The sequence below is a fragment of the Hipposideros armiger genome, unplaced genomic scaffold (genome assembly GCF_001890085.2).
Source record: "Hipposideros armiger isolate ML-2016 unplaced genomic scaffold, ASM189008v1 scaffold_105, whole genome shotgun sequence".
In the NCBI taxonomy this organism is placed as follows: Eukaryota; Metazoa; Chordata; class Mammalia; order Chiroptera; family Hipposideridae; genus Hipposideros; species Hipposideros armiger.
This window is the reverse complement of record NW_017731455.1, coordinates 907,007-930,839: the sequence shown is the minus strand read 5'-3', so window position 1 is coordinate 930,839 and position 23,833 is coordinate 907,007. Positions and strand designations below refer to the sequence as shown.

At 42.7% G+C, this 23,833-nt stretch overlaps 1 protein-coding gene and 1 pseudogene across 1 annotated transcript in view; one reads left to right on the top strand and one right to left on the bottom strand.

Annotated features, from left to right (window-relative positions):
* Positions 1-1,820, top strand: part of LOC109384882 (eukaryotic translation initiation factor 4B pseudogene) — a 39,671-nt pseudogene extending 37,851 nt beyond the window's left edge.
* The window catches only part of RBM20 (RNA binding motif protein 20), a 191,062-nt gene extending 175,005 nt beyond the window's left edge, over positions 1-16,057 (bottom strand). The window contains exon 1 of the mRNA XM_019646590.1: positions 15,778-16,057. Coding sequence (XP_019502135.1) covers positions 15,778-15,953 — 176 coding nt within the window. The 5' untranslated portion in view covers positions 15,954-16,057. The remainder of the gene's footprint in view (positions 1-15,777) is intronic.
* Positions 16,058-23,833: the final 7,776 nt, after the last annotated feature.

The window sequence follows — 23,833 nt, the reverse complement described above, 5'->3', positions numbered from 1 at the left end:
CCTCCAACAGGGCAGCCTCAGCAGAAAAGAATAAGAAGGGGAAGACTATCTCCCTAAAACAGACCTCCTGGCTGAAAATGGAGGGACTGGTAGAGGAAGCACTTATGTCCCCAAACCAGTCAGCTGGGCTGATGAAATAGACGACCTAGAAGATGTTTCAACCCCTTGGCACAGTAATGGTGACAATGAGTATAGGGCACGTCCACTGATGGTTCCATCCTGCCCACTGCTCCATGGGCTGCTCACACACCCAATATTGACAGGAACCATCTTCCCAAATTATCACCCTACACTGCTTTTCTAGGGAACCTTCCCTATGATGTGAAAGAAGACTCCATTAAGGAATTCTTTAAAGGATTAAATGTCAGGGCAGTGTGTTTACCATGTGAACCCAGCATTCCAGAGAGGTTGAAAGGTTCTGGTTACACTGAGCGTAAGGACCTGGATTCCTTGTTCAATGCCCTGAGCCTCAATGAAGAGTCTCTAGGTAACAGAATTCGAGTGGATGTTGCTGGTCAAGCACAGGATAAAGACAGAGATGATCGTTCTTTTGGCAGAGATAGAAATCAGGGTTCTGACAAAACAGATACAGGCTGGAGGGCCCATCCTGCCACAGACAGCTTTGGAGACAAGTATTGAGATTATTATGATTCAGACCAATACCGTGATGGGTATCGGGACAGTTATTGTGAAGGCCCGTGCCAGGGATATAGATCCCTACGAGGCCGGCATCACTATGATGACAGAGGCAGCAGAGACTATTATAGAGGCTATGATTCCAGGATAGGCAGTGGCAGAGGAGCATTTGGTAGTGGGTACTGCAGGGATGATGACTGCAGAGCGGGGCGGGGACCACTATGAAGACAGACATCACAGACGCGATGATCAATCATGGAGCTCCAGGGATGATTACTCTTGGGATGATTATAGGCATGATGATAGAGGGTCTGCTCCCCCGCCTCCCGCCAAAGACCCAAACTGAATCTAAAGCCTCAGAGCACTCCTGAGGAGGAGGATTCCTCTAGCATCTCCCACTTTAGTCAAGGGGCCTCTATCTTTGGGGGGGCAAAGCCTGTTGACACCGCTACTAGAGAACAAGAAGTAGAGGAGTGGCTACAGAAGGAACAGGAGAAATTGCAGCATCAACTGGATGAGCCAAAACTAGAAGGACGAAGGACGGGCTCAGGAGAGACACCTAACCTGGTGAAGTGAAGAAACCCAGGACCAGGATGGATGATCAAAGATAAGAAGTGAGTCACCACAGATGGGGACATCGGTCAGCCATATCTGGCAGAAATTTGAGAAGGAGAGTGAGAAGTCTCTAGAAAATGAAACACTCAGTGAGGAGGGAGATTGTCACTCTCCAACTTCCAAGCATCCCAAACCTCAACAGCCTCTAAAAGTAATGCCAGCCCCTCCACCAAAGGGGAATGCTTGCGTAAAGGGAAATTTTAAGCCTGCTCACTCTCAGAGCTCAGACACAGAACGGCAATCCCCTACAAGTGGTGGGGGGAAAGCAGTTCCAGCTCAGCCATCTGAGGAGGGGCCTGCAAGGAAAGATGAAAATAAAGCCGATGGGGTGAGTGTCCCAAAAGGCCAAAGTGGGAGCTGCAGCCGGGCTCTAGGAGTTGGAGGGAACAAAGACCACTGGAAGGAGCCAGATAGGAAAGGTGGCAAAAAGGACTAGGACTCTCAATCCACAACTGAGCCAAAGAAACCTGCAGATAATCCAGCCTCCAGGTTCAGTTCTACAGGCAAGTATGTTCCTCTCTCTTTTGGATGGTGAAGGTGAAAACGAGGGAGAAAATTACACCGAATAGAACTATACATCCTGTGCATTCTCTGAGTCTCTTTCTACCCTGGAACATTCTAGAACAAATCAAACCTCTATCCAGACAAGACAAAATAAAACTCACCATCTCCTGGAGACAATGAAATTCTTGTGCATGCTGCTGCAGCCTTTAATGTATTGAACTAACTAGACAATTGCCAATGTAGTCAGAGAGAAAGAGGCTTTTAACAGAAAAGTTGTGGTGCATTTTTATGGTGTCATTTGCCTGTGTGATTAGTGCCTAGGGGCCTCCATTTAGCAAAATGGCAATGACAGTGACACAATGCCTAGAATCTGGTTGGGCAGTAGAGTAGGTACGAGGAAGAGGGTGAGATTTCTACCCTTAATTCTTATTTTCCTAATGTGGCATATATGAATAAACTCTCCATCCTTGAAAGGTAGGTTTAGTCTCTGAAGTTGCTTTAATCTCTGGGAGGCTGCCAACCTCTCCTCTGATTTAATTCTGAGTTACTGGGGTCAGCTTAGAAGGGGATTCCTTCATTTTTACCCCCCAGAGGAGAGCTGGGAATGAGTCTACAGGCCATTAAAGAATAGGACTGCTCAGTGACAAGTGGGAAAATCCTGGTTTGGAAAGAAGCTTTGGGGAGGTGAGGAATCGTTTTGCACCAGTAACAGGGGGAAAAGGTCTGACCTCCAACAAGCGCATGAAGGGACGTCCTGGAGCAGGGAGCACTTAGGGGTTGTGGGACTTCCCAAGTCTTATGTGTCCCAGTTTCTCCCTTTTTTAAACACTAGCCTTTCTGAAAGTTCAAATATATACACATTCTGTTGAAGTACTGAAGCTTTAAAAATTTAGACTCTCGGGCCGGCCGAGTGGCGTGATGGTTAAGAACTCGCTTGGGATGCCAGAGGGCCCCGGTTCGGATCCCACATATGAGGGCCAGTGACACTGCCCTCTACAGCTAAGATGCTGAACAGCGGCTTAACCTGGAGCTGGGCTGCTGTGAGTCGCCGGCGACGGCGTGGGCTGCAGTCCCTGTGGCAGTGGGTTGCCGTGGGCTACCGTGTGTGGCCAGCGGCCAGTGTGAGCGGCCAGCAGCCAGCGTGAGTGGCCAGCAGCCGCAGTGAGCGGCCGTCCAGAAGCCGGCGACTGATCTGCCTCACCCGGGAAGAGCGCAATGATGGTGCCAACTTGGGCCAGTGAAGCAACGTCCTCCACAACTAGACTGAAGAACAAAATGACAGCAACTTGTCTGTCCCCCTTCCCCCAATTCCCCAGCACTGTTCCCATCCCCCCAATTCACCAATAAAAATCTTAAAAAAAAAAAATTTAGACTCTCATCCTCTTATATTCCTCATGCTACTCTTACCTATTACCTCCCAAAAAGCAGCCTCTGTTTAAGCCACATACCAACCTGCTAGGCACTCTCTATCAGACCCTGGGAGCTGTCAAATGAGGAATCACTGCTTTTCTCAAGCACACCTTGGCTCCTTCATGTTTTCTGACTCTCTCTTGCTCCTGCTCCTATTCATTCCAGCCCCTGCTACTTTGACCCCTTTTACACCTCAGAAAACTCTAAAATGAATGGTCTCAGGTGGTCAGTAAGGGTGGATAAATAGGAACAGTTAAATTGGGAGCCTTTCTTATGACATTGATTGGGGTTTCCTGTTTGGGGCTTTTTATTTTGTTTTGTTTTGGTTTTTTTGTTTTAAACAAGTTTTCTTCTCTCCACCGAAATCTCACACCAATGTTTGGATTTACAATGTGGCCTAGATCAATGTGTGATCATTTTGTTTTGTTTTTGTAGCTTCCCTTGAGAGATTAATGATAATGGAGAGAACTGGGTGGGGGGAAAAAAACTTGCAAAGGAACATTTGTTTATACCAGCTTTATTTGTAATAGTCAACAACTGGAAACAACCTAAATATCCAAGTATTCGTCAACAGATGAATGAATAAACAATTATGATATATCCATAAAATGGAATATGACACAACAATAAAAAGGACCAAACTTTTGGTATATACAAAAAAAAAAAAGATGAATCTTAACATCATTATGCTGAAAGAAACTCCACAGAATGGGAGAAAATATTTGCAAATCATATATCTGATAAAAGTCAGGTATCCAAAATTTATAAAGAACTCTTACAATTTCACAACAAAAAGACAAAAAACTCAACTAAACAATGGACAAAGGATATGAATAGACATTTCTCCAAAAAAGATATACAAATGGCCAACAAGTACATGAAATGATACTCAACAGCATTAGTCAGTAGGGAAATGCAAATCAAAACTACAGTGAGATACCATTTTATACCCGCAAGGGTGACCATAATTTAAAAAAAGGACAGTAACAAGTGTTGACCAGGTTGTGGAGCAACTGAAACTCTCATTCATTGCTGGTGAGAATGTAAAATGGTGCTGCCTCTTTGGAAAACAGTTTGGAGTTTCCTCAATAAATTATATATAGAGTTACCATATGACGCAGCAATTTCATTCCAAGATATACTATACGCAAAAGAACTGAAAACAGATGTTCAAGCAAAAACTTGCACACAAATGTTCAGAGTACCACCATTCGCAATAGTCAAAAGATGGAAATAACCCAGTCCACCAACAGATGGATGGATAAACAAAATGTTGTCTACCCGTACAATGGAATATTATTAAGCAGTAACAAGGAATGAAGCACTGATACATGCTACAACACAGATAAATCTTGAAAACATTATGCTAAGTAAAAGAAAGCCTGATACAAAAGGCCACGTGTTATATGATTCCACTGATATGAAATGTCCAGAGTAGGCAAATCCATAGAGACAGAAAGCAGATTAGTGGTTGCCCGGGGCCGGGGGCAGCGGGGCTGAGGGAGGGGTTGGAGGGAATGGGGAATAACTGCTTAATGGGTACAGGGTTTCCTTTTGGGATGATGCAAATGTTCTGGAACTAGATAGTGGTTATGGTTACACAACATTATGAATGTACTTAATACTACTGATTATACTTTAAAATAGTAAATATGATAAATGTTGTACTATGTGTATTTTATCACAAGTTTTAAAAATATTATTTCTGAAAAAAATCATTATGCTGAGTGAAAGAAGCCAAGCCAAAAAAAAAAAAAAGAAAAAGAAAACCACGAGTACTGTGATTCTATTTGCATAAAGTTCTAAAAAACACAAACTCATCTATAGTGATAGAAAGCAGATCAGTAATTGTTTAAGGAGCGGGGATTAAGGGCAAGTGAGAAGGATAAATCATAAAAGGCATAAAGAGACTTTTGAGTGTGACAAAAATATTTATTATCTTGATTGTTTGAGGGATGTTTTAAACACGTGCAGCTTAGATTTCAATTATGCCTCTGTAAAAAGACAACAAAGTTTTAAAAATTACCATTGGACCTCTACATTACTACATTTTTATTTGAAACACACTGAGAAACTTGCTGCTTAAAGGGTCTTTACTATAAACCCTTTCACAGGTCAAAAGCAAACAATCCTTTTCTGATTTATTGATTCTATTAAGTCTGGTTTTTACAGACCCTGGTTTCTTAAAGCAAAAGAACACCTGCAACAATGTCTGCTAAGACCTTTCAAGAAGTACATCTGGTGGAGACTAAGCGAGCTTGATGTGGCCGTGTTTCAAGTCAGGCATTCTTTTTGCTATTAATAGGAACCTAGGACACTTGAATCATTGCTGAATCCTGGTTTTCTGAATTGGTTCAGAAATGGTCTAGTAGAACTTGGCAGACGCTCACTTTGCAAATCAAACTATCCTATCTGTTATTATTTTAGCACATGCTGAGAGGATTATAAGTGTTTATATACTCTCAGTGAGCATCAAATTCAGATCTTGCCTAACATGCATAACAAGCAGAGTAAGACAGTGAATCAATGCCAATGTCAGATTTGCTCGTGGAATTTAAATTGGGATATGGATTTCACTTTAAACCAAAAGGCATACTTAAATTACAAGAAAAAGGCGGGTGGGGTAGAAACCCAAAAAAATAAAAAAGGTTTTAATTGGATTGCTTAGTTTGTCTCAAATTAAATTTGATCTTTCAAATTTATTTCAGTAATTTGTGCTCTAATATTTTCTTTGTAAATGATGGGTTTCCTAGAAATTATTTTGAGGACACAGACATTTACAGAGATGATATGATTACCTAAATTTACATAACATTTTCCCATCCCCACTTGTTCTTTCATAAATAGTATTTTTCTTAGCTTTGCTGAGTCCTTGTAAGTTTGTGACTTGATTTCCTCATCTGTAAAATGGGGGGAAACAACTGCACTACCTCAGGATTACTATTGGATTAAATGATTAAATGGATTAAACATACACGAAGTGCTAGAATAGTAGCTGGCACACAGGAAGCCCTCAATGAATGCTAACCATTATTCACTTTACCTTATTGTTCCCTTTTACAGATGAGAACACTGAGGCTCAGGGTTAGTGGTGGCTAAGCTGATTCTGGAACACAGAGCCTGCTCCTGATTCTTTTCACTTCTCCACACCACTTTCCCCACCCATACATATTTTCTGCATGAAAATAAGAGTACTAATCTGGAAGAGGCAAAAATAGCTGTGTAACTTAAATCTAAAAAGCATGAACAAACTGGTCATCACAGACCAACTCCAGGACTCACCCACTTTAGGCTCCAGGGCAAGTCATCAGTCTAATTTTTAAAGTCGGCTTCATATAGTGATTTGGAAAAGGAAGATAAAAGGTTTCTTTTTGCAAAGAGTCGACATAGCTTCAATAGGGTGTCTAAAAATGGTGTGAGCTAGCAAAAATTACATTAGCATCCACTCACTGCCAATAGCATTCAAAGGAATTTATAGTCACTTTGTATGGACGTTAAAAACTACCGCAGCCTGGGATAGAATGCCTGCTAGAGAGGTTAAGTAGGAAGTAGCTGGCCCATCAAGGCAGGACTAGAAAAATCCAAAGGCTCCAGATAATGTCTATGGGCTAGTACAATACAAGCATATTTGCAAGGCTGTCAGATTTTAACCATATCCATTCTAAAGGGATACGCAGCTATCATTTCAGTTCCACATATTTCATCAAAAGGCCTTTTTTTTTTAGAATATAGGCAAATTAAAAGATAAAACCATAAGATGAAAGTTTGTTGGGAAACAGGGTATTCAGAGGGTCTCACCGTATCACTCCCACAGATAAGTCCCTTATCACAATGTCCCATTATTTTGGAGTGATCTGGCAGTGAGCATGTTAAACGAGGGAATCAGACTTAGCGGAACACACATCACCCACTGCCTACCCTTGCCAAAATGCTTGACCTGAATCTGGTCAGTAGAAACAACAGACATGTCCAGGTCGTGGTTCATTTTACAAGACAACTAGCCTGAAATCTTCGGTCATGAAGAACAGAAAGAGGTGGGTACCCTTGCTGCATTAAAAGAGACATCATAAACAAATGCAAAACTAGGGGATTTTCAAAAATACCTGAGACTTTTTTATGACAATTGGAAAAAGTTAGAAATCTAGTGTTTATTAGGAAAAAAATTATTTAATTACGATTAATTTCCTCAGATGTATGGGTATGCCACTGACTTTCAAAAAGTTCAGAGTGGGAAGAAATGTGATGCTCGGTTTCTGTTTGGCAGATGGAACAGAGCCTGAATTGCCGCGGGGAGACGCAGTCTACGCCACATGCCCAAAAACCTACGGGGGACAAACGGGGAGGAGATAACATACCCAAGGGTGCCTGTGGATAAGCAGTTTAAAAATGCTCTCCATTTCACTTGCCCCCATTACAAAAGGGTAGCCTAGCAGAAAACACCATCAACAGAAAGATGAGGATTCCTATCCCAACCTGACCACTACCTTGCTATGAGACCCTGAACAGTTCACTTGGTTTCTCTAATGCTCACTTGCCTTGCAGAGCGAGAAAACCCGGAGGGCTGGGCTGCAGCAGCTCTCAGATGCCTTCCAGGTCTAAAATCTAAAACACTTCTGGGTACTTCAGCCTTAAAGACAGTGCAATACCCATAGGAAATGTCTATTCCTATGTTTGTTCTAAAAAATGGAAAGTTTTCTTTTCTCCAATTATAAAGTTAATACGTGCTCACTGACAAAAAATATAGAAAGTATACAAAAGAAGAAAAAAAAGACAAACCACAATAACTGCACTACCTGGAGTTAGAACCAGTGTTAACATTGTTACATTTGTTCTTTAGATTTTTTTTCCAGGCTTGCAGGCATCCGCACACACAATCATACCCAGTTTTCCTAAAAAACATGAGATCCCTGTATACACGCTGTGTGTGATTTTTTTTTTAGTTAACAGTACTATATGGTTTATATTCCATATTAATAAATATAAAATAACAGCATTGTTCTGATGCTTGAATGCTACACACTATTATTACATGCAAATGATTTATTTTCTCAGTTGAGGCACGTTTAAGTGGTTTCAAATTGTTGCTCTTCTAGACAATGCTGCAATAAATATTCTTATGTATATAATGTAAAGTCTGTAAATCAGGACTCAAACAACTCATCTCCCTTTTTATGCAGAAGGTTCAAAAATAGTATTTTCCAATATCAAATAAAGGTTCTCTATAACGCCAGCAATCAGTGACCTTGCTAGCCCAGGAAGATGCAGGGCCCCGAGGAGACCCGGTCCTTCGGAGGCTCTGCAAACAACATTTGGTCTCTTTGATTCAAGGAGGTCACAGGGAAACTTAAGGCCCAACTTCTGGACAACCATGATCTCTTCGCAAAGTGTTTTTCAGGCCGCGAGCTCTGGGCGGGCCGTCTCTGCAGCCCACACTTCTGACTGCGTGTCACGGTTTATGGAGTCTGGTCCGCGGCGCAGCGAGGCTCCTAGAAGACGCCCACAGGTCCTGTGTTTACATTTTTTTGCCTCTAAAAACAATGACATCACCAAACACACTCCCACCTGCCCGTGTTAAATACAATCCAATTTAGACACGTGAAAATTATTGGACCTGTCTTCTGAATTGAAAACAGAACTCTTTTTGCCAATTCAGGTATTCAATGTCCCAAGATAATTATTTCAAAATAATTTTTATTTATTACAAATTTTAGTGATTAGAAAACAGTATAAAACGTCCTTCTATAGACACTAGCGTCTACTTTTCTCACTTAAAATTATGTCACTGATTCAAATAATTCTTTGCAAACGGAGAAAGCATTTAATTCTTTTTTTTAAATGATTGTTGCTCTTTTTATGAGTGATCAATCTCACAAACAGGTAACTGTGCCCATTGCAAAACTATAACTGATATAGGATATATTCTCTATCAGGTGTACAGGAGGAAAGGGAGAGCATTCTACACTAATGCTCACTCAGCAATATTCTTGGAGGTTCCCATAATTTTATCTTTGTAAAGAACGGCCATCGATCATTTTCAATCCCTGGAGAGGTTGGATTAGGAAGGTTAATTGGCTTGTCCAGGTCACCCACTCCCAATTCAGGGTTTTCTTTTCCTTTGTGACCCTCTTCGTCAGAAACACAATAATTAATTTAGAGCAAAGATGCTCATTTTACACTTAACAACACCAGGCAGATCCTAAATCGTTCTATTCAAGAACGAATTCCAAATAGACCAAAAGAAGCAACTTAGTGGAATTAATACATTTTTAAAATATATATTACCTTATCCACTCCTTCAGTGTCAGGACACTCGGAGTCAGGTTTAAGAGCAGAGCTAATTAAGAGCCAAAAACAAATTTGGGAAAGAGTCTATAGACAAGTTGCAAAACTGAAAAGTGGTATTTAAGATGTCCAGGCTGCTGTGAGAGGAGGTTTCCAGGTTTGAGCTAGAGTGGGAAGTGGCAACTGATAACTGATGGGTCTTTACTATGATCGAGAGAAAGCAGGTGCAAAGAAAGGGCAGCAGCAAATGGCCTTGTGCATCCTTAAAGCAAATACCCACATGAAAAGAAGGGCAAAGTGGCGTGAAAACTATCTTTATGGGGTGACAACCACCCCCCAAACACATGCATGACCCTCAGCCTTTTGTTCCTGAACACATGGGAAGATTTATTCGGCAAACTGAGCTACAAGTTATTAACACCTCCTCGTGCAAGTTGCTTAACGGCTCCCTTTTTGCCCATAAAATACATTCACGGCAATATGTACCATCTCCCTGACAGATCTGCTGTCAGTGAGTTGAAAAGTTGCCTTGCAAACCATCAGGAGACTTATTTATCTTATAAAATCCGGTGGAATATAGGAAAGGGGAGGATCAAGGAACTCAGCTCTAACTACTGCTGCTGTAAAGATTTTATCGTATTAGAATACGCATCCTATTCATAGCAATATACATCATATCCAACACACACGAAGAAAATATTGGGGGAACGAGGGGGTCCCTCCCTTCCATCTCCTTCTCAAACAGCTGACAGTGATGACTTGTCCCCAAACTTGCTGTCTGAAAATGTCAAAGGCTGAAACCTTAGTTGGGTGGAATTTAAACAGTGACCACCCACTGAGCCGGGCAAAACATCAGCCCACCGCCAACACCCCTTGGTGGTGGTGGAAACCAAATTCACATTCCTGATTCAAAAAATGTGCCTATTTAATTAAAGTCAGGATTTCCCAGTCTTCTCACTGGTGGGAACAAGCAATATTAGGTTTCCAGGATAACACACATATCACCAGGACCCAGCCAGGTTCATTAACTAGAAAGGGAATTGCCATGTATTTCTTTCTACAAACCACTAATTACCGTCTTTGCTCTGATTCTGGGATACGGATCACTTTACTTTCTGCAAAACTTTTCAACAACGCTATTCTAAACACAGCTACCAGTCACTCACACCAGCTGTGTGAATCCACAACTTTCCCTGTTAAAATACACAAAATCCTATCAGTTATACCTTCCCAAACAAGGTAATTACTGTGCCAGGAAATAAAAATCAGATTAAGTGAGATTTTGCGGCACTGGAGACCCCTTCAAGCTTTTTTTCTGGCAGGGATACCAGGGTGATGAAGGGAGAAGGGAGACACGCCTCTGAATTTCTCTTTGGAGTTTTAACTCCACCATCTCAAGCTTCTTCCATTCTTGCTTTCTGTGTTTAGTTCAATCCATTTGTCCCTTGATTAGACCCCAATTTCCAACATTTTTGTGGATTCTTGTTTATCAAAGCTGTGAATGGAGCTATATTGGTTCATCTGCTTGAGGGTTAGTTGTCGTGGAAAGGGAAGAAATATTAGTTTAACTGGAGTCAAGAACATATAGTCGCAAGAAAAATAAATCAGAGTGGGGGGAGGGGGTTTGCGGGGGAGAAACTGGATAATGTGGGATCATTTCACTGTGAGTCAAGTCTGGTGGGTTTCTGTTCCACCTGGTAACTATAAGAAAGACAAAAAGATCGTAACAGATCTGAGGTCACATTCCAATGGACAGATTTGGGCTTTTAAAATTATTAATTTGATAAACTGCTCAGGAGGTAGCAAAAGAATGAGTGGATAGAAGAATAAAATGCGTGATAAAATTTTTCTCCTTTTCTTTTCCCTGCAGCACTGGCATTAGAACAGCTCTATGTACACCATATGTACAGTCATTTACCATGACTAATGGGAATAATGTACTACATTTCATAATACTGATCTCTTTGGACATTTGAGAAAAACTCATAACTGGATGGCTACACTTACTGTCTAAAAATACTTATCACAACAAACCCTCGAGCAAAATTTCCTTTAAAACAAATACCCTTAAGAGGCTTTCTAGAATAGAAACTTTGCAGAACACTTAGAAAAGAGCCCACACTCTCTTCTTTCCTGTTTTGGGTAAACACTTAATCCTCTCAGATGTTTTCTCCTGCTGAATGCTTGTCTTACGGGCAGTTTAAGATGGTATTTAAAATTTTCAAAATTCCTTCTACAATTGTATCCCTGTTTCTCCTAAAAATGGACTCAAACCCATGTTAGAAACTGGCACAGATGTTTGAAATTCCGTCCTCTTTTCAGAAAAGGACCAAGTATGAGTGAGGCAATATCCCTTTTGGGCAAATTCTCATTTCCCCCTCCCCAATTCTGGACGTGATTGTCAGCATGTCCATCAAAGTGGGTGGGCATCACATAGAACTTGCCTGCCTATGGCTCCTGAAGAGTTACATGGAGATCTTTTCAAATGTAGAATGTCTATAAAATTGCCTGCAGTCACAATGGCTACTTGCAACATTTTCTATTCTGAATCAGGGGATCACTGTGTTTTGCTCTGAAAACAGTTGGTCAAAAAACACAGTCAGCCAGTGTAACGAACGCCATGCAGATGACAAACTTGAGAAATTAAAGCTGGATTTATATCTTCATAAGTCACAAACACATGCAGGCGACACTAGCTTATCAAATGCTAAACCAAAACTTTTTCAATTTTAACAAGTGATTTTTATTCACTGTTTATCAAAATAATCTGGAAAGGAAAAAATAAGTCATGTATATTCAAATTTAATATGCAAGCTGATGTCATGCATTAGCCAGGAATACTCTGCTTCAAATCAAATAATTTCGGAAAATCACCTATGTGTTCACCTCAATGAAGGTTTGTGTGCTTGTTTGGTTAATTTTCACCAACTTAGTGGTTGCATCTGACAATTGACTTCAACATTTCACGTAGAATTGAGTGGCTTTGCTTTCATTCTGGAGAGAGTTTTAAAACTTACAGCAGAAAATTTCAATTTCTAATGTTCATAGAGTTTAATAAATAACTTCTTATAAATTGTTTGGCTTCAAAGCACAAGTTAAAACATAAAATACTTTTGGAAATAAAATACTGTAAATGTTTGTGGAGATAAATCCTTATAAAACATTCACCGACACACATCAGTCAATGTTGTCTTACTTCTGCTAATATGGAGAATATACTTTAAGTCCTCAAATTATTCTGATTTCCAGAACTCATCCCAAATCTTCCTCTTAAGATGTTATTTATATTTTTTGTTGCCCAAATGGCTTACATAATGCTTTCCATTTTATCCAATAATACCCCTACATTGGACAACTGAGATAATGTACATTTAAAACAAAGATCTTATAAGATGTGAGTTAATATGTGTCTGAACATTGCTGATAGTCTATATAGATAATGCCAATATTGGTCAGGGGTCAGGGGTTAACAAGAGCAGAAAGGTCATGAGCAATTCTTGACTGAAATCAAGAATACAATAATAAGAAAACTAAATATCCCTGAGTAGAACAAAAGTACTCCACAGAAATTAACTTTTGATGCAGTCTTCATGAGTACTAGACACTGGCTCCCATAAAACAAACAACAAAAATCAGTCTCAATATTAATCATCACACCTCATGTGTTTATCAACATAAATGTACACAACAATTCTCTTAGGACCAAATATAAGGTACATTAATAGGAACTGGGTTTTACTATGTTCGTGGCGATTATTTGACCAAAGTCAAATAATTGTCATTGACTGTACCCGAAATGAAAGCCATTATTAATGAAAATCAGTAAACCTAGACATTAGGAACTGGAAAAAAATTCTTGTAATCCTTAAACGCTATGCATTATGAAGATTAATATCTTCATCATTGTGAAAGAGATTAAAACTCCTCCCCTTATAAATTACATAATAACCCCACTAAAATAACTAGAAAAAAACAAACTGCAGGTTCCACCATATAATTTATTTCATATGCGCTCCACTGGAGAAGAATTTCATCCAAAGCCCTTGCTCACAAAATTCCCAAATCAAGAGGCTGACAGCTCGTTTCGCGGCTGAGAGCAACCTCCCCACTACATTTTCTCAAAGATGGCTGATGCAAACAGCACCTCATAACTTCAGAAAAATGGTTGCTCAGATTAAATTATGCAAACGTAGTTTCAAAATAACATGCTCAAGTTTCAGCGCATTAAAGATGGACCTGCAAAGCATTTCCCATGTTACCCCTGGTTCCAGTGGAATTTCAGTGGGTCCTGAAGGGAGCGCAAACCCCAAATGATCCTTATAAAGACTGAAAGATAAGCGCATAAAAATCAAATCCCATGGGCACATTCACCAACCTTGGACCTGGCTCCTGAACACCCATCTGTCACCAGTGCAAAATGAGGCAGAGCTATCAGGCGCTTCTGGAGGCCTCCATCCTGGACTTCTAGCAGGAGGGGGCCATCTTTGAAAAGCTCAGTCTTATATTTTTAAAAGTAAAATATTCCAGAGGTGGAATTTTCAAAATGGGGATGAATTTACAAAGTAAATATTTGTTATATGGGGTAACTGAAATACACTTTAAATGATCCATTTTTCACAAAATGGCATTTATTTTTGACACGGCAACATTTCATAATCAGGTTCCCATTTACAAAGATTTTTCTGTGAACATAAAATTCCTAGTTTTTTTTCCTAATTAAAAATAAATGATAGGAAAATATAGGGTGATTACAATACTAAAGCAAATTCAGTAAACTTAATGTGCAGCATAATCTCAAGCCACAAGACACTGGCCAGGCCAGAAGCACATTAGATGTTTCCCAATTAATAACTGGTCAATTCATTTTTTCTAGTAAATAAAGTTTAGGTTTTAAAACTTTTTTCTCTGTTGGTTTATATTTATATTAAAGACTAAAGAGAAATTTTAAATAATGATGTACATAAACTGTCAATCATATTTAATAAGTCTTAGCTGAAATAATGTGCAAAACAATAGGAACAGAATAGCGATATAAAATATTTTCATTTTCATATAGTTGGAAAGTTGCTAGCAGTTGAAAGTTATATGAAAACAAATTAAAGCAAAAAGTTGTCATAAATGGAGCTTTAGTATTCTGCCAGTCAAAAAAAGGGAACCATTTTGTTCTGAAATATGATACCAGCATTCTTTGACTTTTGAATTTGAAAATTCTTTGAAAATTCAAATTTGAATTTTCACTATTCTCTGTTTTACATAAATCAGTCGTAATAACCACATTTAAGAACCACTCACCTCCATTTACATCCCATCACTGGTTATTTGTCTTACTCTATTTTAATAAGTTTATGTAACTCAAAGCATCCATGCAGCAGCGCTGAAAAAACGTCTGCTCCGTTCTATACGACTGATTTTGCTGTACTTGTGTGTATTTCTCCAGTTTCGTCAGTCTTCACCCAAGCGAAAAGTCATTCAGAATTTCCTCCACTTCTTAAACTAGCTTGGGGGCCTTCATTACATACTGAGGGAAACCCTTAGGCGAATAAATATCCTTCAAACCAGCATTCTAGGCCTCAAACTGTCGAACAAAATCTTGAAAGAACGAACAAAACATCACCGTTTTACTTTTTTGTCCCCGGGTGGGAAGAAAGATCTTCTCAGGGCCTGTGGACCACCCCAGCCTACTTCACGCGTTGGGAAAGCCGGCTAGAAAATTCACCACCCAAGTCGCACCGGTCCCCGAATCGCAAGATAGTAGGTAACATTAATGGAAAACGGTTGCGCGGCTGAGAACTCTTCGCAAGGGCCTTCTTGCAAAGTGTAAACACGTCTTTCAGGGCAAAGCAAAACATGTTTACAAACCTCACCACCCTTTTCGCTCAGTGTCACTGGTAGACTTCAGAGACACCGTTAGGGTGGTTTCTTGGTGGGGGCATTTCACCTCCACACCCTTAGCGCGCGCACTCACACACGGCTCTCCATACATTCCAGCGGCCTCTTGGGACCAGAAAAATGAAATACAGTCTGGTCCATTTCTCCCCAGTTTGGGCTATTTTCGTTCAAAATATCCAGTAACATCCCCGAAGGGAAGAGAAAGGAGATAAGGAAAACCCAAATTACTTTCCCTTAATAACTTGACTTTCCTGTCCCCAACCTCACTAACAGCCAGAATGACACCGACTCTGCCGGGAGAGTGGGGAGGAAAACTTCAAACGCAAGGCGGCCGAGCGAAGTTTAGCAGGGACAGGAGAGACGAAGCCACAGAAGGGGGCGCCCGGGGCGTGTCCCCCCAAGAGCACCCCCGCCACCCCGCTCCCCTCTCCTTCCACTTACTTTTGGATGATCTGGGGTAGGCCCGCTGGAGGCGGAGGAGGCGGTGGCGGCTGCATCCCTCGCGGGCCCGGGGGCGCTGGGGGCGCCGGGGCACCAGGCATGCTGCGGGCATCTCTGTCCGGTTGCTCGGGGCCGCTGGGGTCCGCGTCCTGGCTCATGGCTGCGGCCAGCACCATGTGAGACGAGAGCTGCCCCGGCTTGCGGCGAGACAGCGCGCGCGAGGGGCGGCCCCGGGGCACGGGCGCTCACTGGCCGGGGTCCCCGTGCCCAGTACCCTTGTCCTGCCCGGTGGCGCGGGGAGGAGACGCGAGGGGCGGGGAGGAGGCAGTCCCGGCGGCGCCGCCTCCTCCTCCTCCCGCCGCTGTCGCTCCTCCGACCCGGCCACGCGGGGGTGGGGGCCAGGGGGCGTCTCCCGGTCGGCAGGAACCGCTCGGCTGCCGGGGGCTGCGCGGCGCCCGGGTGGTCCGAGGAGCTCTGACCGCCAGCCCTGGGCGCTGCGAGCGGGCAGAGAGCGCGGCGTGCGCCACCCACCACGGAGCGCCCTCAGGCCCGGTGCTCTGCAGCGCAGCGAAACCGCGTGAGGCGGCTAGACGCACGCCAGCCCGCCGCCGGCCGCCGGCCGCCGAGCTCTCGCCTCTTCCCGGGGCGCGGCCTTGCGCGCTCCTGCCAAGCTGGGCGAGCGGAGCGCGCCCGGGGCGTCCGCGCGCATCGCCAGGGCGAAGTGCGCGGGGCTTGGCACCTTCTGGCGCCTGGAAGCCGGCCAGCGCCACTCCCGGCTGAGGGGCCCCACCCCGCGGTGGAAAAGCCCGGACCCTCCCTCAGGTCGGTGGGACTTGTAACCCCAGGTCTTAGATGACCAGGCCCAAGGGCTCTCCCAAATGGCAGTTCCAGCTGCTGATTTCAGGGGTCCCCAGAAGCCGCCAGTGGGGCCGCCGTGGTTTCTCTTCATCTTTCCTCCCTCCTCTCTAAAGGACCCGCCACGATCCCGCGACCGCAAAGACAAAACCAAGCATGCGTTTTATTCTTGTTATTTGTTGGCGAGATCTCGGTGGAAAGGTAAAGGATGAGAAGGAAAGAGTTCGCCGACTTCGTGCCGCCACCATCCCTGCCTCTGAAGCTCAGCTGGTTGCCGGGGCGCGTGTGTGTGCCAGCTCACCTGCACACACCGGTTCACGGCCGTGGACGCGGGCATCCTGCGCTGAGAAGCCACCCCGCGAGGGGCAGCTTAATGTCCTGACGCTTGGGTAGGAGTCTGGGGAGGCAGCTGGTGCCGCAGAAACATCTCAGACCACGGAAATCACCCAGGAGATCCTTACCGTCCATCGCGCTCACGGGCTCTCTAAATCCTGTCACCTGCAACCTCAGGAAGCAAGGAAAAATGTCCTTTGGGTGACTTGGAAGCCACAGCGCACGCCAGGGTACCCCGTCCTGGAAAGAAGTTTTCTGAGGGTCTCAAACCCACCGGTCCTTCTTCCGCAGCCACGCGGAGGAGAAGTCTGGAGATGGGTTCTCCCGCACCGGACAACTAATTGAATTTCCTGAAAGGTGTTTTCTTCTCTTTACAGACTGAGTTCCTATCAACTTCCCCTCCAGCCTCAGGAAACTAAGCCTCCCTTGATGTCTGCCACCCTCCCCAGATCTCCCCCCCTCTCCTCTCTTCCTTCGTCTCTCTTTCTCCCCCTCCTACAGATAATACATCAATTCTTGTAATCATAAAGATCGTCACAATTCTCAAAACTGAGTCTCACCAAAAATCCCAGGTAAAGAGATATTAATTGTCCCCATTTTACAAATGAGGAGGCATCAAGATTTGTTCCACCAGAGAATTAAAGTCTGCCCCAAAATGAGTCTTCTCAGGCTCTCTGAATGGTTAGTTCAACATCTATAGTTTCTATCACTAGAGTGCTGATTATGGTTTCCATAAAGCTCCACCTTCAGGGGAGCTTCTTTGTGGAGAGAAAGTACCTGAAATGAATATTGCAACTCTCCCAGATACTAAAACTAAATTTTTTGCTATGCTTGCGTTGAAATCTCCCTCTGAGAATCGTCCAAAACCTTTGTGAAAGGGCTTGGTAGTCAACAAGACAGAGCTGTTTTTACCAGCGGAGTGACTCAACTTCTGTGAGTGCCAGTTACCAGATAGGTAAATTGAGATCCTGGCTTACACAGTGGCTATTAGGATTAGAGATAATGTATAAATATGTTGCCTAGATGGTGCAGGAAGTATTCAATCTGGCAGTTATTACAAATATAATTCCTTATATTCCAACCTTGTAGCCAAATACAACAACAGATCTCAAACTCCAGGAAGCTGAGTGCCTGGAAGTCACAATGTTGGTATAATTAAATCCATCCCCATAACATTTTTACTGGCAAAAAACAAAACACAACAAAAAACCTGAGCATATGATATGAATTTGGCTCTCTACATCTCAAAAGTACTATATCAGTATATAGGACAAAATAATAACAGTGGGTAAATATAGGTATTCATTGGGCTTGTCTTGCATCCTTTCTGTAAGTTGGAAATTTTCAAACTAAAAAGAAATGGAGAAATTAATAACACAAGGTGTTTTTCAGAAATCCCAGTTCTGTGATTGTAGCTTAATATTTGCAATTTATGTGTTATGTAATAACTCAAATTTGAATGGAAGCAGATGCAAAGGGAGAGGGGAACACTGCAGCAAAAAACCTCAAGCTAGTTCATGTCCTACCTCAGGTCCCCACAAAATGTCGCCCAGGATAAAACCAAATTAGCATTTCCATTTTGCAAGTCTAACATTAAGTGTATTAAACAGTCCCCCATGAAAAATATTTTTTTTATTTATATTTTCTCACTTCTTTCCAGGAAGAATGAGAAAGAATGAGAAAGCCCCTTGCTGGGGTTGCAGCCATTTAAGAAACTGTAGCCTCTTGCTGTTGTCTGCCCTGTGCCCTTACCAGCCTCACCACCCCAGGGTGTCTTCACAGTCACAGAGGTGAGAGAAAGGCAGTGTGAGTCATCTGACTTGACGAATCGGGGAGCGTGACTTGGAGCTGAGGGTTGGTAACATCTCTCTCTGTTCCACTCTGCAGAAGTGCCCCGTCCCTCCTCACCTACCAGCAAACTGGTCAGGCAGTGAGACTTTGCCATCTGTAAATATATTGAATGTTAAATAAGAGTCAGCTGCTAGCACTTTCATAGATGCTTACTTCATGCTCACAATAACCCCATGAGGTAGCTGTCATTATTCGTGTTTTAGAATTAAGGAAACCAAGGGTCAGATAGCTGTAAGAACATGCTCCAGGTTACCTGGCTTTTAAGGGGCAGAAGCAGGACTGCAGTTAGGTGGCTCTGACCTCAAACCTCTCGCCACTGCCTGGGTGCCAAACATGGAGCTGATCCCACCTGTCTTCTTTTGCTGTGATGCTGCCTGGATCTCCCAGTAGATGTAAAATGCCACTTGCATTGTGACTCACCTCTGCCACTCATTTCTAGCCAGATCAGTACATTTATAGGAAGGATCCAAATTGTTATCTTACAAACAAGAAAATCCAAAAACAAATTAAGCAACCTGGCATGAGGTGGTAGAAAGGAACAGGAAATAGAACGCAGGTCTCTATGACTACTAGGGTATCCCTCAAACTTGCCAGAGACCCTGGCACTCTGGTGTGTTGTATAATATTGATAAATGTTTACTGGGTTCTAGGCACTGGTTCTAGAGTTTTTTCATGCCTTATTTCATTTACTATCACCATTTTGCTGACAGACAAGCTTGAAGAACCTGTCCAAGGTCACAGAGATAATAAACAGAAGAGCCAAGGTTCAGACCTTCATCTGACTCCCTGCAACCCATGTCCTCTGTTCAAAGGAGAATTAGCCCACTTCATAGGTGATTGTGAGCATTTGTTGCCAAAGATGAGCTCATTTAATATGTACTGCTATTCCATATATATATATATATATATATATATATATATATATATATATATATATATATCTGTTATTTTTTAAATAACAGTTTACTTATTAAATTGTTTTAATAAGTAATCATTACTGTTATTTTTTAAATAACAGTTTACTTATTAAATTGTAAAGTTTGATAATACCCAGGGCTGTGGCGAAACTGTGGGACACAGACATTTTCATGCACTGTGAATGAAAAGTGTTAGTTGTTGCAGCCTCTTTGGAGGTGAGTTGTCATTTGCCTATTAAAACTGCAACAAAGAAAACTGACTCAGTTAAAGTTGCTCTTCTTGAAATGGGTTAATTGGTACAAAAAACTAGAAACAACCAAAGTGGCTGACTGGTTACATAAAGGACAGTTGATACATACAAGGGAATACGATGTTGCTCTTCTAAAGACAGGAGTGGCGCATTGGTTAAGAGCTGGCTTGGGATGCCAGAGGGCCCTGGTTCGGATCCCACATATGAGGGCCAGTGACACTGCCCTCCACAGCTAAGATGCTGAACAACAGCTCAACCTGGAGCTGGGCTGCGTGAGTCGCCAGTGACAGCTAAGCTGCAGCCCCTGTGGCAGTGGGTTGCCATGGGCTACTATATGTAGCCAGCAGCCAGCGTGAGCGGCCAGCAGCCAGCGTGAGTGGCCAGCAGCCGCAGTGAGCGGCCGTCCAGAAGCCGGCGACTGATCTGCCTCACCTGGGAAGAGCGCAATGATGGTGCCAACTTGGGCCAGTGAAGCAACGTCCTCCACAACTAGTCTGAAGAACAAAAGGACAGCAACTTGTCTGTTCCCATCCCCTAATTCCCCCAATAAAAATTTTTAAAAAATCTTTAAAGACAGGAGTAGATCTGTCTATATACACTGTTAAGATTTCCAAGATGTGTTGTTAAGGAAAAATGCAAATTCCTCAACCATGTTGCAGTATGATCAAATAAAAAAGCATAAAACATTTCTGGAAAATTATACAAGTGATTAACATTATTTACCTCTGGAAATTAGGGCAGGGCAGGAACCCTTTCTTTTTATGACCTTTTATATTGTTTGAATACTCGAAATATTGTTTGAATATTTTTACTACGAACATGTGTTATTTTTTATTAACTAACAACAACAAAACTTGTTTCTTCAACTAGTAATTCTTAACTACACTTAGCAAATTAATGGGATGTTTTTAAAGCAAAAATTCATGTGGAAGAATGAAGGAGAAACACAACGGGACAATAAATATATTGGCCAGACTACCCTTTTGATATCCCAGCAACTGCAATAAAGCCAGTTAAGTAATTAATTCATTAATTTGCCAGCAGTCATCTTGATACAGTTACAGTCTACAAGTTTGATAATTATGGATAAATATTAAGCAGCCCATCGTTAGCTGTAACATATTAACTGTTATCTAGGTGTTAATAAATACTGTTACCATTTCTTGAGTGTTACTCCATGCCAGGCTGTCTTGAGTACATAATATTTCTTATTTAATCCTCACAACCACTATTTTTTGCCCATTTTACACATAAAGAAACCAGAACTCAAAGAAGTTCAGTCATCTGGCCAGTTACTAAGTAGAGTAGCTGTGGATGTAACCCATTCTTTATTACAATTAGCATGGAGCTTTTTAACTACTCCACGTGGTGTTTCTTGGAGTCATGGGGCTTTTGAGACCAGAAACTTCTCTGCTAACTCCTGGCTGGTTCGATCGTCTCTGCTGCCTTTGGTTTCCTATCTCTCCATATGACCTGGCTTCACTCTCCCCTCCCCCCTGATGTCAGCTTGATCTATATGCTGGCCCCTCTCAGACCTACAGCACAATCTTTTACTTGAACTGCATGGAACCCCTGTAGATGTTTGAAAACAATCACACAGTAAAGTCCTGTGTTGGCTTCACAAAGCATTGCCTCTCTGAAAACCCAGAAGAGAGAGCGGCTGAAAGATGCTGTTTAAAAATAATGTGGTTACTCATGGAACTGGATGCACATTTGAATTTGAAGGAGACAGTCAGGGAACTTTAGCTGAGGAAAAGTAAGGACATGACCCATGAGGTTCTTTTCTGCCTAACAACTCGTTCCTCATTGGCTGTAGAGAGAGGCTTAGCCTCTATTTCTCTGGTTGTGGATTTATCAGCCAGGTCTTTTGACCTCTAGCTAATGAGCCACACAGGAATGGTATTATAATCAAAGTAGTGCAGTTCACTGGGAGTCAGAAAATCTGCTGGATCACTAGGCATATTCAATACCCCTGAACAGAAAAGCAGCTATCCCACACCAGGAGTGACATAAGCATCTTTGCTTCCCCTAAAAGCATCACTGCCCCAAGCCCAGGTGGCTTGAGCTCTGTCCTTCCTCCACTTGTCCAGTACTTGGTGACAAAACAGCAACTGTGGATTGAGTTCAGAGTCCCAGGGTTTTAGAGTAGAGTAGGGCAGGGTTACCTGGCATGGCTTCCTGGAAAAGAATTTTGAGCTGTGCTTTGAAGGATCCACAAAATGACTTTATCTCGTTTGCTATTTCCAAGAGAGAGCAAAGCAGCAGGGTAGCATAAGGGGAGTTATAAAACAAGTTGCAGCTGAATTTTTTTTTTGGAGAGGGCATGGAGGTATGAAATGAATATGAGGGAAATGTTAGCTGGTAGCTAATTGCATGATTTAAGTTCCATGGGGCTCGGCACCCCTGTGGAGACCCAGCTTCTGCACTGCATGCTTAATCCCTGGGGAATGTCACCTGTCATTCAGAAGCCAGGAGTGTGACTTGGGGCCACAGCCAAGCAAAACAGCCTTCTTGGAGGCAGAGAATTCCTTTATCTGGACCCTCCCCCCAGCCACCTCCTCTGTCTTCTTTTATCACACGGGCTGTCTGTCTGTCAGGCCAGTTGTTCGTCAGGAATAAACATCTCAGGCAATTTGCCCACCAGCTTGGGGATCAGGTGACCATTATGGAAGGCAACACCGGAGGCTTTTGCGTGCCAGCGTGACGCCAGGAACAGTCAAAGCCTGTGATGTGCTGACCTCACTGAGTGAGCACCCATGCAGCTGGCCTGCAGCGGGTAGACTGGGCCACTCCCTGATACAGCAGCACCTTTGGTCATCCAGGGCCACCCCATGCAAGAGACCCTGCCTAGCCCCCTTTCAGCATAGTCTCTGGAGCCAGAATAGCTGCATTAGAAACCCAGCCCCATGACCTGTTAGCTGATAACTTTAGGCCAGTTAATTTATCTCGCCAAGCCTCAGTGTTCCCATCTGAAAAGTAGGAATCATAATGGCCACATCATAAGGTTATTGTGGGGATTAAATGTAAAGTGCTTAGGAGGTTGGTAAAAGAATATAAACTTTTAACTGTAAGATAAATAGGACTGGGGATCTAATGTAAAACACGGGGACTAAAGTTGATAATGCTGTATTGTATAATTGAAATTTGCTGAGAATAGAACTTAAATGTTCTCACTGTGGGGCCTAAAAAAACAATACTTTTCCTCCTACCTTCCAAGTTCTTCTAGATGAGCTAGCAATCAAATTAACAGAGACAGATGAACAGAAGATAATCAAATGTTTAATACTTGTACATGGGAAATTTACATATGCATGAATATTCCAAACAGTGAAGCAACGCTGGGTAAATGTGAGATTTTGGACAAGGGAGAAAAGGGGAGCATGAGGTATTAAATTTCAGAAATGAGAATGGGCGATTATAGGTAGTTGAGGATGAGTGGAACACGCATGGCAGACAAATTCTCTCTAGGCAACTCAGAAACAGTGGGACATAGGAGTTATCTAGCTAACAGGCCCCAGCCTGAAGCCCTTCTGTTTCCCATACTTAATTCAAATTAGGCTAAGGCTGAACATCCCAAGGTTGCCTTCCTGAAGCAGATTTTTCTGTCTGAATCTCTTGGGCAGGAAAGTGGGGCGAGCAAAGGTTCTTTCTGAGTCTTTTGTTTCTTAATAAACATTTTCAAATCAATATCCCAAAAGGCAAAACGTTTGGTCCCTTCATCACATACACACACACACACACACACACACACACACACACACACACACACACACAAAGGTAAATCTAAGGGCCGGCCGAGTGGCTCTGTTGGTTAAGAGCTCGCTCAAGAGTTTGAGCTCTGAGCAACAG